Raw genomic sequence first — 15987 nt, 5'->3', positions numbered from 1 at the left:
TTTCTGTCTTAGTTTGCATCTATTTCTCTGGTCACAACAGTAAAATGAGCCAGAATCTCCCCCCCCTCGGAGGACTACTTCTCAGCCGCGGAAGGATACTTTGGTGTAGGAAGCAGCCTGGTTGACACTGGAGAATTTGCTGTGCCGGTGTGTGATCGCGTTTCTGATTGGCCGCTGCAGACCTGCAATATTATACTCCATGTGTCGGCTTCATCGATTGGCTACACGGGACCTGCATTGCACCAGGCAGTGGCACTTGATGGAAATATAATAAATATAAATAAGAGAAACTTATAAAGCCTCGAACCGTGTAGAGCGGTCTTTCTTCGGCGTTATTAATGTGGATAATAATTTAGATTTGTTTGATGGAGACGGGAGGAAAATGCGACAGGTTTTCATTGGTGCGGGGTAAATGTTTGATAGGCTCCATATAGGAAGTGCGCAGACTTACTATTGGCTACTACAAAGTGTGGTAGGCCAACGTGAAAATAACAATGAAGCATGTCAGGGTCGCTGCCTGCTTATTTAAACCATACACAACCGGGGAATAAAGGATTTAATGCAGAACAACCTCTTGTGATAACCTTTAACAAGCTAACATACTGCTTCCTCTTGCGTATAAACACCAAACCTGAGGAAGAATGACGACGCAGAAATGGGAAATGCAGATAGTATCGCTGTGTTGTCGTTATCGACACACATAGTAGTCCTTTACTGACTGTTAGAGTGTGTGGAGTCAGTGCACCTACCTGACTCATGCACCACCTAGTGGACACAGTGTAAAGATCAGGAACAGGACAGGCTACAACAGAAGGAGGATGTTTTTAAATGTATAAGACAAAAGTGTCCATACCCCAAGTGATGGGCCATATAGCCTACAGGAGAGACGTTGTAGAATTTACTGAGATATATAATAGAGTGACTTATTTATCAATCAATCAATCAATCAATCAATCAATCAATCAATCAATCAATCAATCAATCAAGCTTTATTTATATAGCACCTTTCATACAAATCAAATGCAACCCAAAGTGCAGGGATTGAAAAACAAGAAAGAAGCAGACATAAAACAATGGCAAGACATATTAGAGGATAATAATATAATAATAATAATAATAATAATAATTAAAATAAGATAAAATAAGATAGAGGCTAATGCAGGACAACAATACAATATGTGTAATTACAATGAGTTAAAGCATCAAAATTAAGAATACAAATTATTAAAATAAATAGATTTAAAAATGGGGTAAGGATGAGAGTTGAAAATAAAACTAAGGCTAAAAATATCAATAAAACTGAGCAGATAAATAAAATAAATAAATGAATGAATGAATACATAAATAAATGCAAATACGATAGATAACAATTAAAACTATTCAAACAACAAAGCAACATTTAGATCAAAATTACAGTAAAAGGTAAGTAATACAATTGTTAAACCCTACATAAAAGCCAGACTGAATAAATACGTTTTTTGTTTACATTTAAAAGTCTCAATATCTCTCTATTTAGGGCTGCTGGAGCATTTTTCAAATCTTAGTTTTATTCTTTATTTAAAAGCACAGATGGTCTTGTAAACAGAATAACCAGGGCTCACAATGTGTTTTACATATTCAAGGCCACTAAAGGTTTCTTTGAGTAACTGTTCCCGACACTGAAACCAGGAAAGAGACAATGGGTGGTTGGTATCAGTCTCACAAAACAAAGCTAGGACAGTTTGGCACAGTGGATCCATTCAGTGGATCGTCTGACCACTATTTATCCACAAAATCCCTGGATGACATGACTCAAGAATGGTTTAAGAGATTTGTAATGAGTCATTTAACGGATGTTTGGATTCAGATTCAGGGCTCTGACTCGAGGCTTACAAAGTTTATTATGAAAAGAATATAATGGGAGTATTGTTCTGTGTTGGTAGAATGAATATTTGATTGCAGTGTTTACTCTGCAGCATAGCGAGTTACATTGCTTACTCCTGCTTTGACATTATCAAATGTAGGTTGCCTGTTTTATTTATGTGTGCAAATAAATATGCAAATGAAAGTTATCAATAATCTAAGTTTATATCAAGTATGTGACATCCAAGGAAAGCAGCTGTCAGACTGTTGACAGGATCCAAAAATCACTTTGTAATTCAAATATAATCTAATTAAAGATCTGTTTTAGCACACATAAAGCTAATCTCTGCAGGTCAGCCACAGTCCAGACTGTCTGTAGTCCGCACATCAGGTTAAGTAACTCAAGATGAATTTTTTTGCACGTTAATCTACTGGAACTAATCCGGACTTCTTACTGAATTTGTTCAGTGTGTTGCCTTGTTTAACAGGAGACATAGCTATTACACAAGCAAACCTACATTTGTCCCTCTGCTTTGCATCTCCTGATCTCTAGCTCACTAACAGAGACACAAGCACACACTTCTTCACTCTATGCAGCAGCAGATATTCACACTGATGGGGGAGCTAGTTTAACCAGTCGATGACTGCAATGAAGAGATTAGCCGGAAAAACAAGAAGAGAAATACTGTCCATGTTCTTATAAATGTTTTTTCTGCCCATTAGAAATGTCAGTTGTTTGTGTTGCATCATATTGGACCTCACAGAAAAATAGGGCCTGGAGTATTTTAAGTTTAAAATACATTTATCCAAAGTTGATCTTTGACTGTGCAATACTTATTACATGCTTGTATTAAACATTATATACTCCAATTAAATACAAATGAAAAGCAGCTTGTGCTGCATTTGCTGTAGATCATAAATTTAGCATGGTACTAATATTTAGACCCATGTGTTATAGGTTTTATTATGAAAGGCCTCTATCCTTTGGTGTGTTAGGGAATGAAAACATTGCTTTCATGGAGCACTTCCTGTCTAGAAGCACAATCTGTACACATCATGAAGGAACAGTAACGTGGAAGTGACATTTCAGAGAATGCCAACACCATGATCAGCCCTGCTGTATCATCCCCCATCAGTATCTGAGCTCTCACGGGGGCGGTTTAGAAAACCAAACCCAGAGTTTTCCCTGAGCTGACAGGGCAAATGCCTCATTAGAACGTACACCCTTCTCTCTGTAGCCCTCCCAGCCTCTCTGGCCCAACACGCCACGCTTGATTTAAATGTTTTTTTCCCCTCTCCCATTTGCTGAATGCGCTGCGATGTATGAGCTGGGGCTGAAATGCGTGACTGATTTAATAAGGAGAGTGTTTCCGAGGAGGGGGCTGCAGCAGTGGCTCTGTTCTCACTCAGAGCCCCGAGATGGCCCTGTAAAGTGGTTCGATGCCTGCTGCATGGGGCCACTTTCTGCTGAGCACTGAGTTACACATGGCTCCACATCAAGAGGAATTAAATCAACTCTGCTGTTCCCCTCTCATGTCAGACTGCAGAGCGGGCAGCTTAGCTGGATTTACTTAATCGTGCTGTAATAACGAAAAGGCAGATTTTTGAATAGAAGACAGCAGAATAAAATCACAGTGCTCATCCCTCTGCCAAATATATCAGCATGCCACATGAATCCAAAACATGCACCAAGAGTAAAGTTAACTTTATTGCCAAGACACAGTCCCTTTAACACTTCAGAGTGAAGCATTAGTGCAATGACATGCTGCTCCTGGAGGCAAAGTCCGAGTAAAACGCTGTAGTCAGGATGTTTTATCTCATTCTGTAACCCTGAGATTTAATTATGTGCATCTGCACTTTCCTCAAGTGTGTGGGAGTCTTATTCTAGTAATTAGTGGAGAATGTGTCTTTAAAGGAGGGGATGGGCAGCCCCTTAAGGCCTTTCCCTCTCTGCTTTTGGAATAACAGGTAACATCCTCAGGGAGTGTGCAAGAAAGACATAAGGAGAAAAAAAAAACAGGACTTTGCATATTGATACGATTGATTGTGTTCGTGACACTGAGGGCAGCTACACAGAGACTGATATAATTGAATAATTCATGTGATTAATTATCTCAAGATATTACAGCACTGCAATGAACTCGATACACAGCAATCTAATAAGAAGCAGACGTCAACAGATGCTGCCTCTGTGCAAACAAGATTTGAGAGGGTGCTGCTGTGAGCAGAAAACACTCCGGTACAGACAGATGAAGAAAAAAGATGAGTAACACAATAAAGCAATTTATTTAGAGACAAACACATCATAAACCTGCTTTTTTTGTCCTTTTATTTATTGTCTTTACACGTAACGGTAACAGGAGAGAGGGATAAGCGGGACATTACATGCACAAAATATATCAAAACTCTCTCTGGGGAGGCAGCCAACTCAACTGCTGCCTCCTCTCTTTCACACAGCGGTAGATAAAGAAGGGGGGAGGGAGGGGAGAGAGTGAAGGATCTGTAAAAGTTTGAAGGTTAGAGGTAAAGCCCCTCCGGTGTGCCCTCCTGCTTTTTGTACAGGACATTTTCCTTGGACTTTTTGAAGTCTTCATTGGTGACTTTCATACGGCGCTCCCGCAGAGCCATGAGGCCGGCTTCTGTGCAGATGGCCTGGAGGACACAGAGAGGGGACGACAAACAAACAAAAAACAAGGGACATGCTTTAAAAAACGGTTCTTTGGAAAAACAGAGGCACATTGGATAGACTGACAGCTACATGAGCGTGGAAGATCATTCGTATGCAGTGGGAACAAGAAGCAGAAGTGATAATGATCCGCTTAGTGTTGTCTGACTGTGTGTGTTTAACTTCCTGCTGAACAGGGAAAACTAGTAACACGTGTGAAAAGAAACACAGCAGCTAGGGAAGTGAAATGTGGAGACAGCTGTTTGCAGGAACAACCAGAGAAAAAACAAAGAATCTATTTAGCAGTGTTCATTTTAATAAATCAGAGTCAAATTATTTCTGAGAGACGGAATATAAACTAACTGAAGCTCAACCAACAGGGTGAACTTGGTGGCCACCTATCAGGCCCTCCAGAGACAGAGCTGGATACGTGAGGATACCGGGGTTGTAATAACTGCTGACCTAAGAAATAAAAGCAAGGTGATAGGTTTCTGTCTTTTAACAGACACAGTTTTCAGATCTGTAGGCACTTAAAGCAGACAGATCTGTCATTTTATTGTGAGACCTGAGCAAATGGTTAATGTTCGCCTACATCTGTGAAAGTAAATCAAATCTTAGCAAGAAACTTATTGATTTAAGATCAACAGTGTTTCAGAGAATTGCAAAATCACACAGATATATTATGTGACACTTGAGTGTATCAGTATTTGAAATAGACATTAAATCCAAAGAAAGATAAAGTTCCACTAAAGGAGTCTTTCTGTAAGATCACCACATGAGGGCGGTAGAGCTAAGTCAGTGAGAGCTCAACATGTAAATGTACAGTAAACACTTTGGATGGTAGACATAACACCATTAGATGTGTTGATGCTACAATAATGTAGAGAACCAGTCCTTCAGACAGCTTCACGTTGTTTTCCCCTCTCTGTTAAACCACAGTGAGAGCTGGCTTGCTGCCAAACGCTCATATAATCGATACGCGGCTGCAGTCTGAAGAGCAGGCCGGGCCAAATGAAGAAAACAGATGGAGTCAAGACGCAGCATGATTGGACACAACCCGGACCATGCTGCTTAGACCACTCCCATGTTAAGAAAGTTTACTCTTATTGATCCTCCTACAGCGGCAGAAGGGAGGAAGGAAAGACCATAGATGGACGCATGAACTCAGAGGGATCATTGTCCCCACCATCACTCAGTTCATTGAGATTTAACTGCTCACTAAGTGAACCAGCAGATTCTGAATTTAAATATCACGATCATAGAGAGATACAAGTTTACAGCTGTTAGCAGACGCCCTCATTCTCACCTTAATGTCGGCTCCTGATAGGTCGTCTTTAGCCAGGATGAGGTCATCAAGGGTGACATCATCTGCTACGGTCATGCGGCTGGTGTGGATCTGGAAGATCCTCCTTTTAGTTTTCTCATCTGGCAGGGGGAACTCGATCTTACGGTCGATTCTCCCTGTGGGGAAGAAAAGTGGATCTTCATGAATGCGTCTTTGAAGAGCGTCTGACTGTTTCATCAATAACAGTCTTTGACATTTTATTCAGTAAACCAACGCCAATACCTCCCACCTGAAACCACTCTGACTGTTAAACACAGCGGTGTGCCTGCTGATCAAACACGGCTCTTATTTGGTTGATTTATTAAATCTTAGTCATTGAAGGGAGCAATTACTTCTCCTGAAACAGCTTCATGAGAACAGTTTGGTGCACACTCATCACAAGTCTGGTTACATTTTATTTCACTCATTATGACGCAAAAGGTCAAAAAGTATTAGATTTTTAAGAACAGCAAAACTGTGTTTTCAGAGTAAACTCTAAAGATCTTGGAGTAATTATTACACTCAGTCCTAAACCCTGCAGATAGTTAGCAAAGACAGAGTGAGTGTAATATTCAGGCAAAACCAGACTCAATGAGACTTTTAACTGACCAGGTCTGATGAGGGCCGGGTCCAGGGTTTCTATCCGGTTGGTAGCCATGATAACTTTCACATCTCCCCGAGAGTCGAAGCCGTCCAGCTGGTTGAGCAGCTCCAGCATGGTCCTCTGAATCTCCCTCTCTCCTCCAGAGTTAGAGTCATACCTGCAAACACAGGAAACATCTCCATTTAGATCATCCACTCCATCAAATTACATCCTACTCTGAGGGTCCATCCAGAACGATCTACCCTGCCAAAGTCTACAAGTTCAGTTTGTATTAACATTATTTTATAGGGCAGCCATTACCCGACCAATTAATGTTATCATCCATTTAAGTTCTGATGCCACGAGGATGATACAGGTTTGGTTTTTGTACAGTATTCTCTGGACTGTGTGTTACCTCTGATCCTGTTTTGGTCATGAACGAGGAAAAAAAAGACAAAGCTACTCCATCACATCATTCAGACCCTGTTCAATGTGATGTAAACACTGGATTTTTAAAATGTTCTTAAAGTCAAAGGGCATTTTTACCTTAATAATGACAAATCTAATGAACATAGACTGTTGATATGCTGCTCATTATCAATCAAGGAGAAAGCTGTGATATTTTTAGGCACAGCCAGTTCTCCCGCTCACGAATCAAACACCTTGTCATCCACTTCTGACTCTTCAGCTCTGCAGGTGACACATCACTTCTGCTCCGGTGCTCTCAGTCTCTCACACTCTGAGTCATAATGTGCTTTCTGACAGCAGGGAACTAAGAACCTTTTGACAGCAGGAACCAAGGTCTACATTTAATTCCAGGGTACTTTATCTACCTCATGAAAAGCCCCTGTTCAGGGGTCCAGGAACTTTAGGGAGCAGAGCCTGCAATGCTGAATGTTGGCTTGTTGTAACTGCCCTCTACTGGACTGACGGTGTAGTGCAATAACTTTGAATGCTTCTCCACACATCACCGGCCTGATTTCATAATAACCACAGGACTTCAGGTCACAGTGGAAATGCAGACAACAATGGACCCCTGAACAAAAAGTCCCTGGAACTTCTGGTGGAAAGTAGATGTGGATGTACCTCTTTGTGCCGATAGCGTCAATCTCATCGATGAAGACGATAGACGGTGCGTGCTCCTCTGCCACCCTGAACAGCTCTCGGACCAGCTTGGGACCGTCTCCCAGGTACTTCTGGATCAGCTCTGAGCCCACCACACGCAGGAAGGTGGCTGATGTCTGATTGGCTACTGCCTTTGCGAGCAGGGTCTTACCTAAAATGTGGAAAACAGCTCAGTTCATACTCGGCCACAAAAATATGTTCATGACTGTAGCTCCTTTAGAGAGAGGACGTCTGAGACTTTGTGTAAAACTGTTTCATATTCTTTTGAGGGGTTGTGTAATAAAGGCTCAAAATGACACCTTTTCAATATTTGTAAAGTGTATGAAGATAAGCTTGTGATCAAAATGTCCCTTTCAGTGACATTTTAGGGGGTGGTGTGGACATTTCATTTTCAAAAGCGTGGGCAGTTTTCCATGACATTTTCTTTAATACACCTCAGTTAACTTTTCTATTGTACCATGCATTTATATTACTTCTTCTCTAAGGATTATATCTTCTGTTCCACTCCCAAATAAGAACGTTATAATCATACAATCAGAGAGTGATTAGGAAAATTGATGCAGCACTTTCAGCATTTTGTTTTCTCTCTTAAAAAAAGTCATGTAGAAGTCAACATGTGGCAGTAATAGATGGTGATAATAAAGCTGAAAGGCAAAGTTTATTATTGTAGGATTACTGCGCTTTCAAAGGCACTGGTAGGATTTGATTTACTATGTTTCTATGTATCAACAAACAGTGAGCCCTGAGCAGCACTGGCACAACTGGAGACTATTTTACCCCTATATAATAATGTTGGTTTTTTTTAAAAGAGTCTCACTACCCCAATCTGATTATAACATTAAAATTTGTATTATAAGTACAGTGTTTGTAAACCTAGTTAAAATAGACAGATTGTTTGAACGCACCATGATTAACCCCAGAAATCTCTCCTTGTTGTCATTGAGCGGAAGTGAAAAGCTAGTTCTAGGCTTTGTTAGTAAGTGATGATGTGAAGTTCAAAAACTACAACAAAACAACATTTAAGTTTAAACATATACATGAAAGATAGGTATCGGATTTATGGCCAAGTTGAAGTCAAGTGTTCTCAGCTTTATCTTTTTTATGATGCTTTCTTCATCAGTGAGGACCAGCTTTGATTTATATATTTAAAGAATAACTATCTTAAACATGATAGATGTGACACATGCATATTTAGCAGAAGTAATCATTGTGGTTTATGGTAAATTAAACTGCTTTCATAAAACTAGCCTGACAGCCATTGGATTATTTGTGCAATTTTTTTAAATGCAAGCTTTTATGATTTTGATTTCTTTTTAACAGAGTAAATGTGACTGAGGAGGACTTTTCTCTTTGGCAGTACCGAGAGGCTGCAGGAGTTTAGTGACAGTCTGTCACCTTCCCCGTTGTGGTGCCCTTTACAAAAGGTCTCTAATGGCCAAATGCACTTTGCCAGTGATGTCAAACTGAGGGAGCAACATCTTTATCTCAAGAATTAATTGAAAAAAAAAAAGACTCTGTATTAACGACACCGAGCTGGAAAAGAAAAGTTTAGGACATTTGTATACAGTAAATACAGTCTGATTACAAAGATCTACAAAACTGGAGGTCAGAAGCTAAAAACTCATCAGGTGAGTATCTATATCACTGACATCAGATACCTTTAAATCTAGAATGTAGGTCGCACTGGTTCATGAGAGACAGTCTGTTTTGGGGGGCTTCCAGAGAAAAGAGGGTTTGAATAGTGTTCTTATGTGAAGACTTCCATCGTGTCTAGCAACAGTTTCTGGACAGATGTGAAGCTCTTTCTATTGTGAACTGTTGTAGCCTCCCTGACAGTCACATGCATGGTAGTTGAGGTGAGTGTATGGTGGTGCTGATAGCTGTGAGGTACTAACAGATCCACCTGACCTGAGACTCTGTTGGTCACTTGTTGTCTCAACTTTAGAAAATGTCTTAAATGAAACCGGGACTCCACAACTTATCGTCTGTGATCGCTTCTGTACCATGTAATATTTATTATGACGTGTGCTGCTGACCTCGTGGCCAGGTCAGCCTTGTGAAAGAGGTCTTGATTGAGGCTGTTTTCGAAACGGTCTGCTACATACTACCTAGAAATGAAGTATGCAGTAAGTACTACATACTACATACTGCATTTGAAGGTAGCATGTGGTATGACTGTTCTGTTGGATTTATTTTTTAGTATGCTGGGCTAGGCATCGCTTGAGTTCCGGTTTCGGAAAGCGGAAGTAAACAACGGCCAAGCTGATAGATAAACTGCTTCTTCAGCATCACTTCTGATTTAAAAGGTTAAGAAGTGAAATATGGAATTTAATCATTTTCCTAATACCTACAAACTGAGTGCACCCTGGAACGTTGGCGCTGTGCATACTGAGGAATTTTCCTGAATCAGTAGACATCTAGGTAGTTTTGGCATACTGCAGATTTTGCTCTTTTTCACATACTGCATACTAGATACTGAATTTTTGGAAAACCAGTATGTACTGCTAGTATAGTAGGCGGTTTGGAGAAACAGCCAAATACTCCTGTTTTTGCATGCATGATTATGCTCTAATGAAGGATAAAGGCGTTATGAAGTGGGGTCATTAGACTGGGCCCCTTGCTTTGATGAATGCATGATTACATGTTCAGTATAGAGTGCATGAATGCATTAATTACGGTTTCTCAGTTCTCCCTTCTCTTACTAACGTTCCTTTAATACAGATAGGAGAGTGCGAACACATGTTGTGTTATAGGTTAGAGGGATGTAGCCCCCTCAGAATAACATTTTCTGGTAGTGCATTATGCGTTTGAAAACCACTGATGGCAAGATTGTCTAATAGAAGCACTCACCTGTGCCCGGTGGTCCATAAAGGATGACACCTTTAGGGGGCTTGATGCCCATCTCTTCATAATACTCTGGATGTGTGAGGGGTAACTCTACTGACTCCTGCGTTAAACAACAAGAAAACAAAATCAGATCATTGACCAACACAATCAACTAAGAGAACCATTCAAGCTTAAACTGCAAACAGGTTTAGAGAGTTGTGACATCATGTTGATAGTTTGTCAGTGCTGGACTGGATTGGACTATATCCCACTCTTCATCTGATTTTTCTCAACTTTCTAAAGTTACTATTACTGAATGCAACGAAGAAAGCAGTTTTTTCTACACGGGATGTTGAAATGTACCTTTATCTCTTGGATCTGATTGTCCAGTCCTCCAATGTCAGCATAGGTCTCCTGAGGGGCCTTCTCAACCTTCATCACTGTTACCAAGGGATCAGTGTCATCCATCAGTACTCCGATCACAGCATGAACCTACAGGTGACACACAAAACACGTACATTTAGTCCACTACATCCGAATGTGGCTTCGATTTTTCAAGTATGTGTAAGACCCCTTCTAAATAAGACACACTGTGAAATAGTGTTGGCACTAAGTATGACCTTGTGGTTGAGCAGAACAGAGCAGCCGGGCTCCAGCAGATCTTTATCCACAAATGACAGGATGCTGACGTAGTGCTCTGATCCCACTGAGGTGGAAACGATGGCATGGTTGTCATCGATGATTTCCTCTAGTGTGCCCACGGACATTGGGGTTCCACGCAGGTCATCCACCTTTGACCTCTCCTCCTGTTAAAAAGACATGACCAGGATTCATTTATCTGGGTTAATTCTGGGAGCTAAGATTTCTTCGTCTTTCACACGTTGAACGTTTGTTTGAAAAGTGACTTAAAGAAAAAAACACAGAAGCAGGTTTCATGTGGCTAACCTCCTGTTTCTCCTCCAGAGGCTTCATCTGCTCCTGGTTCCTGATGAACTCCTCCTCCATGAGTAGATAGTCTTTGATCCGCTCCTGCTTGAGTAGCTTCAGACGACACTGAGTGTGAGGGGTGACTGCAAGGTAGAGACAGACCACATATGTAAAGCTTGTGTTAAAAATACATGTTATGCCAGATCAAAATGTTGTTTTTCCAACCCTCTATTAATGTCAAATTGTTTATCCATCACAAGCCAATCACTTACGCAATCAATTACTTACTCCGCAATCTCGATTTAATCTCTACTCCTCACTTACTTGTGATTCTTTAAACAGGCTTCTCGTTCTGACTCTGTCTACCCGGTCTCCTTTCTAACAGCTCTCTACATGCTGCCCTCTGTTTTCTCTCTATCCTCTCAGGAGGTAGAGCGTACAGCCTGGCCTGGCGAGGATAAGCTCTGGTCTAAACAGGCTTCTTGTCCTGGCTCTACCTTCCCTGTCTCCTTTCTGACATCTCGTTACAGACTCCTCTCTTTGCTGTGCCGTGCTGTGCTTTGGGCTGTGGGGGCCACTTAAGGCCATGTGTTAGAGTGGGTACCATTGGTGTTGTCACTGCAACAGGAGCTTGCGTGTGGCATGTACAGAGCCTGGGACAGTTGAATGTGGAAATGCTGTGTGTTGTAATATGAGGAGGTTCTACTGTTGATGTGATGGATGGTGGGAGCTGGCATGAAGGGGGGTTGCTCTGGGACACCAGATCTAACTGTTTAACCTCTGCAAGGCGTTGTGAGCCTAACTCAGCAAAACATCAGTGAAGGGAGATGCCCACTTGATAACCCCAGCAATGTACTGCCTCTCGCTGCCCATCAATCTCATCTATTTTGGGCTATGGGGGACATGAAGAGCCATGTGGTAGGTTACAAAATGGATCAGTAGAGGGCGTAATGGGATGGGTTTCTTGGGTGAGAGCTAGTAGCTTGTGTTTATCTCAAATGTCCAGCATAGGCCTACAAAACTGGACAATGATGAAAAGTTAAAGTTTAAATAGTAACAATGTCAACAATGTCATTCAGTGTGATGTTGATATTGATCATGTTGATAAACAACATCATTAAAAAAACTAAACACACTATTAATTTGCATTTGTGAGCTCACAGTTGACGGTCAAAATCTGCTGAGGAAGAAAGCACACAGAGCAGAAATAACGCAAAAGAGAAAGAGGTGTGGCAAGACGCTCTTTGCAGTAATTGAGCAGAGGTGTAGATGTTTGAAACAAAGAAGGGGAGTTGATGTTTCAACCGTGAAATAAGAAATCATGTACTTAATATGTGGCAAATTGTGTTCTAGTATTAATAAAGGTAGATAATGAGCTTTATGATTACTTTACCCTTCTAAAAAGGTAAGAGAACTGCAAATTATTTTTATCTAGTGAGCTCAAAAACAAAGCAGGAAATCTAGAAAATTAACACTACTCATACACACATACAACTTTAACAACAAAGACTTGATACCAGTCAGATATATCACTTAATGCTTTGTGAGTCCCTTACCCAAAGGTAGTTTACTAGCAGCATCTGGTCCTTTGGTCTTCTTCTTCTTCTTGCCAACTCTGGTGGGAATCGGAGGCTCATATTTCTTTTTCTTGTCCTTATCATCACAAAGAGTGGATTGAAATGTCAGAGAAGGTATTGGCCACAAACAAACAAACTAGATGGTTTAGCCATAACTCAAGTTCCATAAATACTTCTACAAGCACAAGATTGTTGTCTACATATGTTTAAAAAGCTAACATTACTCAATAGAAGCCTGTTGCAAGTGTGTGATAATCAGCATGTGTGGACGGCTCGCCAGATGTAACAATTCAAAATATCAAAACATTTTAAGGAACAAATATGACACAGATATGAACTATACTGTTATAGCAATAACTAATTATCTGGTAAATTGGTCAAACTACATAATTGTTGACAATATTAATACTACTTGATTTATTCTAACTAGTAAGCACATTAAATCTCGATTTTAGGAGCAAAGAGAGGAAAGTTCAACATTAGCCGACAGAAGCTGTGTCATTCCCACCTTGTCATCCTTCTTGCCTCCGCCTGGACCATGGCCTCCGCTCTGGTTTTGACCCTAAAACAACATCACACATATCTCTTTAAAGATTAAAAATAAACTACATATGCAGTCAGGTCATAGCAGACGATGGTTTCATTCCGAAAGAGCTAACTGGATTTACTGTTTTCAGCCAAGTTAGCTTCACCGTCAGTTACCAGGACAGCTAATTAAAAACCAGAGCTCGTATGAGTGTATATATAAGCTATGTGATACGGACATCAACTGAGACACAAAATATTACAACAACAATGAAACAAAACTCTGTAGAGTTTGAATGACTTTGCTATACAGAGCTAGGGCAGCGTTTTCAATCAACGGAAAAAAGCTAACTTAGCTAGCTTTTGCCCGACAGGCTCCCATCTAATCATAATTATTATTTTACTTCACAAACCAGACACACAGTGTTCTCTAACTAGATAACAGAGTCGTTTTTCATTCTCTGGTCGTCTTTGTGAAGTTTTATTGGGATATAATATGTTTTAACAACATAAACATACGAGACGAAGAGAAAATTGCTTGCTCACTTACCATTGTTAGGTGTCGCCTTGAAATGACGTCAGCGAGTACGGGTCCTCGACGGGGCAAAAAAACACCAACTCGCCCTCCTCACGTCGGGACATTATAGAATAAAATACAGGATAGTCTTTCAATTTCTTTTCGATTACATTTATTCTTAAATTAAGATATTAAACATATACAAGTTGTAAGGAGTAGTTAACATATATCATTTTCAGATTACGTGTTACCATGCGTAATTCGATTGTTGACACTTTTCGTTTTTTAGTGTATACCATATAGCGATCAACGTAAATAGCAGAAAAACAATAATTAAAATAAGAGGGAATATAGAAAATATGTATAAGGAATTCTATGCTTTATTAATATTGGCTGACACACTGAAGACACAATATCTGCCACAATATACAAGTATGCAATTACAGTTGAGTCTCCACAGGTGTCTGTGCATTGGCACTATAATAATAATAATAATAATAATAATAATAATAATAATAATAATAATAATAATAATAATAATACATTTTATTTATATAGCGCTTTTCAAAAACTCAAAGACACTGTACAATTGTTAAAATCAATACAAGCAAGGACTACAAATCAAATCAAACAAAACAAAACAACAGCACAATCACAAATTAAATGCTAACTTAAAAAGGTGAGTTTTTAATAGGGATCTGAATGTAGAAGCGTCAGAGCAGTTTTAGATATGAGTGGGGAGAGAGTTCCAGAGGGTGGGGGCGGCTATGGAGAAGGCTCTGTCCCCCCAGGTTCGGTGCTTGGTTCTGTGAGGTGGGGACAGGAGGTCGGTATGTGAGGAACTATGGTCCAATATTATTATTTTACAGCACTTAATTTAGCCTTTTTGTTTAACATCACATAACATGCTTAGTCATGGTTACTTGCATATCATTGCAAATTGTAATTGGGTAGCTCAAGAAGACTGTCAGTTCATTACTGTATTTTTGTTAACACATGAAGGAAATTCATGTAGGCTTAGAGGACCAAAGGAATATATTTGGTTAAAACCACGTTTGACATTAACACTTAAAAGACACAAACTTTGACCTCTCAGACTCCATATTTTACTGCACAAGGTCTAAACTGTAGACTGTATAAAAGTACCAACTTACTTCTGACTAATATAGAAAAAGGCATAGAGGTGTGGGCTATTTGAGGTGGGCGTTAAGCATCCTGGCAGCAGCACGCTCACCTGTCCATGAAATCAGCCACAGCTCTTCTTATGCATAACTATCAGCCATGATAGAATCCAAACAGAGACATAAAATAATTTATTCCACATAGAGTTTTTACAAAAAGAGAAGTAAGTTATAAAGACCCCAAATATATTTTTAACAGGCTACAAAAAAGTTAAATGCTGGTGTAAAATAATCAAAATTTGCTTTTTTGATTTCATAGCCTTGGAGACCCTTGACCAAATGCTGCGCAGGGGCTTGGGTGTGCTCAAGCTACCCATGTAACAGGCATAGCACCCTCCCAAGAAACTGATGAGGTTTAATCAAATTTGAATATAGTTCTATTTGTCCTACATATTTCTATTTAAGTCAAGACATCATAATCTATTTTTTTCCTGAAAAAATATAGGCCTAATGAAAATCCGAATCAGTGGATTATGTTCAGCCAATTGCGTGGCACACATTCAACCTTTGACCTTACGTACACTTTTTGTGTTTGAGCGCCAGTTTTCTCTTGTTTAGCAACAGTGATTATCACAATGGATCGATTTGTATTTCACAAATGTCCGCACAGTTAAAACAGCAAAGGAGAGACTTATTCATGTGCTGTTCTATGGTCCTTAGGGAGATTTAGAAGTGTCAGTCGCTGACCGGGACTAAGAAAAGTCTGAGGACGGCGGACAATTAAGGGGGCTCGGATTATCCGTCGAGAAATCAGGCATTGTCAATTACACCAGTGGTCACCCCTGTGAGTGTCCAAGTTCTTCACTACCCATGCATTCGCTGTCAGCCATAACATCAGATTGATGAAGACATCAATGGTAAGTGCGTATTTCTCTGGCTGCGGTGCGTAAATCCA

General features: G+C 40.1%; 1 protein-coding gene across 1 annotated transcript; it reads right to left on the bottom strand.

Moving 5' to 3' along the window:
• Positions 1–4150: 4150 nt before the first annotated feature.
• On the bottom strand, positions 4151–14021 carry LOC117824190 (26S proteasome regulatory subunit 4). Its single transcript, XM_034699616.1, has 11 exons — positions 13945–14021; positions 13378–13431; positions 12849–12945; positions 11311–11435; positions 10986–11171; positions 10729–10857; positions 10390–10486; positions 7501–7690; positions 6441–6592; positions 5814–5968; positions 4151–4494 (listed from the first exon to the last, which is right to left on the bottom strand). Exons 1-11 carry the CDS (start codon positions 13945–13947, stop codon positions 4360–4362), a joined length of 1323 nt encoding a protein of 440 aa, XP_034555507.1. The 5' UTR covers positions 13948–14021; the 3' UTR covers positions 4151–4359.
• Positions 14022–15987: the final 1966 nt, after the last annotated feature.

This window comes from Notolabrus celidotus, chromosome 13, assembly GCF_009762535.1.
Source record: "Notolabrus celidotus isolate fNotCel1 chromosome 13, fNotCel1.pri, whole genome shotgun sequence".
Taxonomy (NCBI): domain Eukaryota; kingdom Metazoa; phylum Chordata; class Actinopteri; order Labriformes; family Labridae; genus Notolabrus; species Notolabrus celidotus.
The sequence above is the reverse complement of the archived record's forward strand: the minus strand, read 5'-3'. Positions and strand labels throughout refer to the sequence as shown.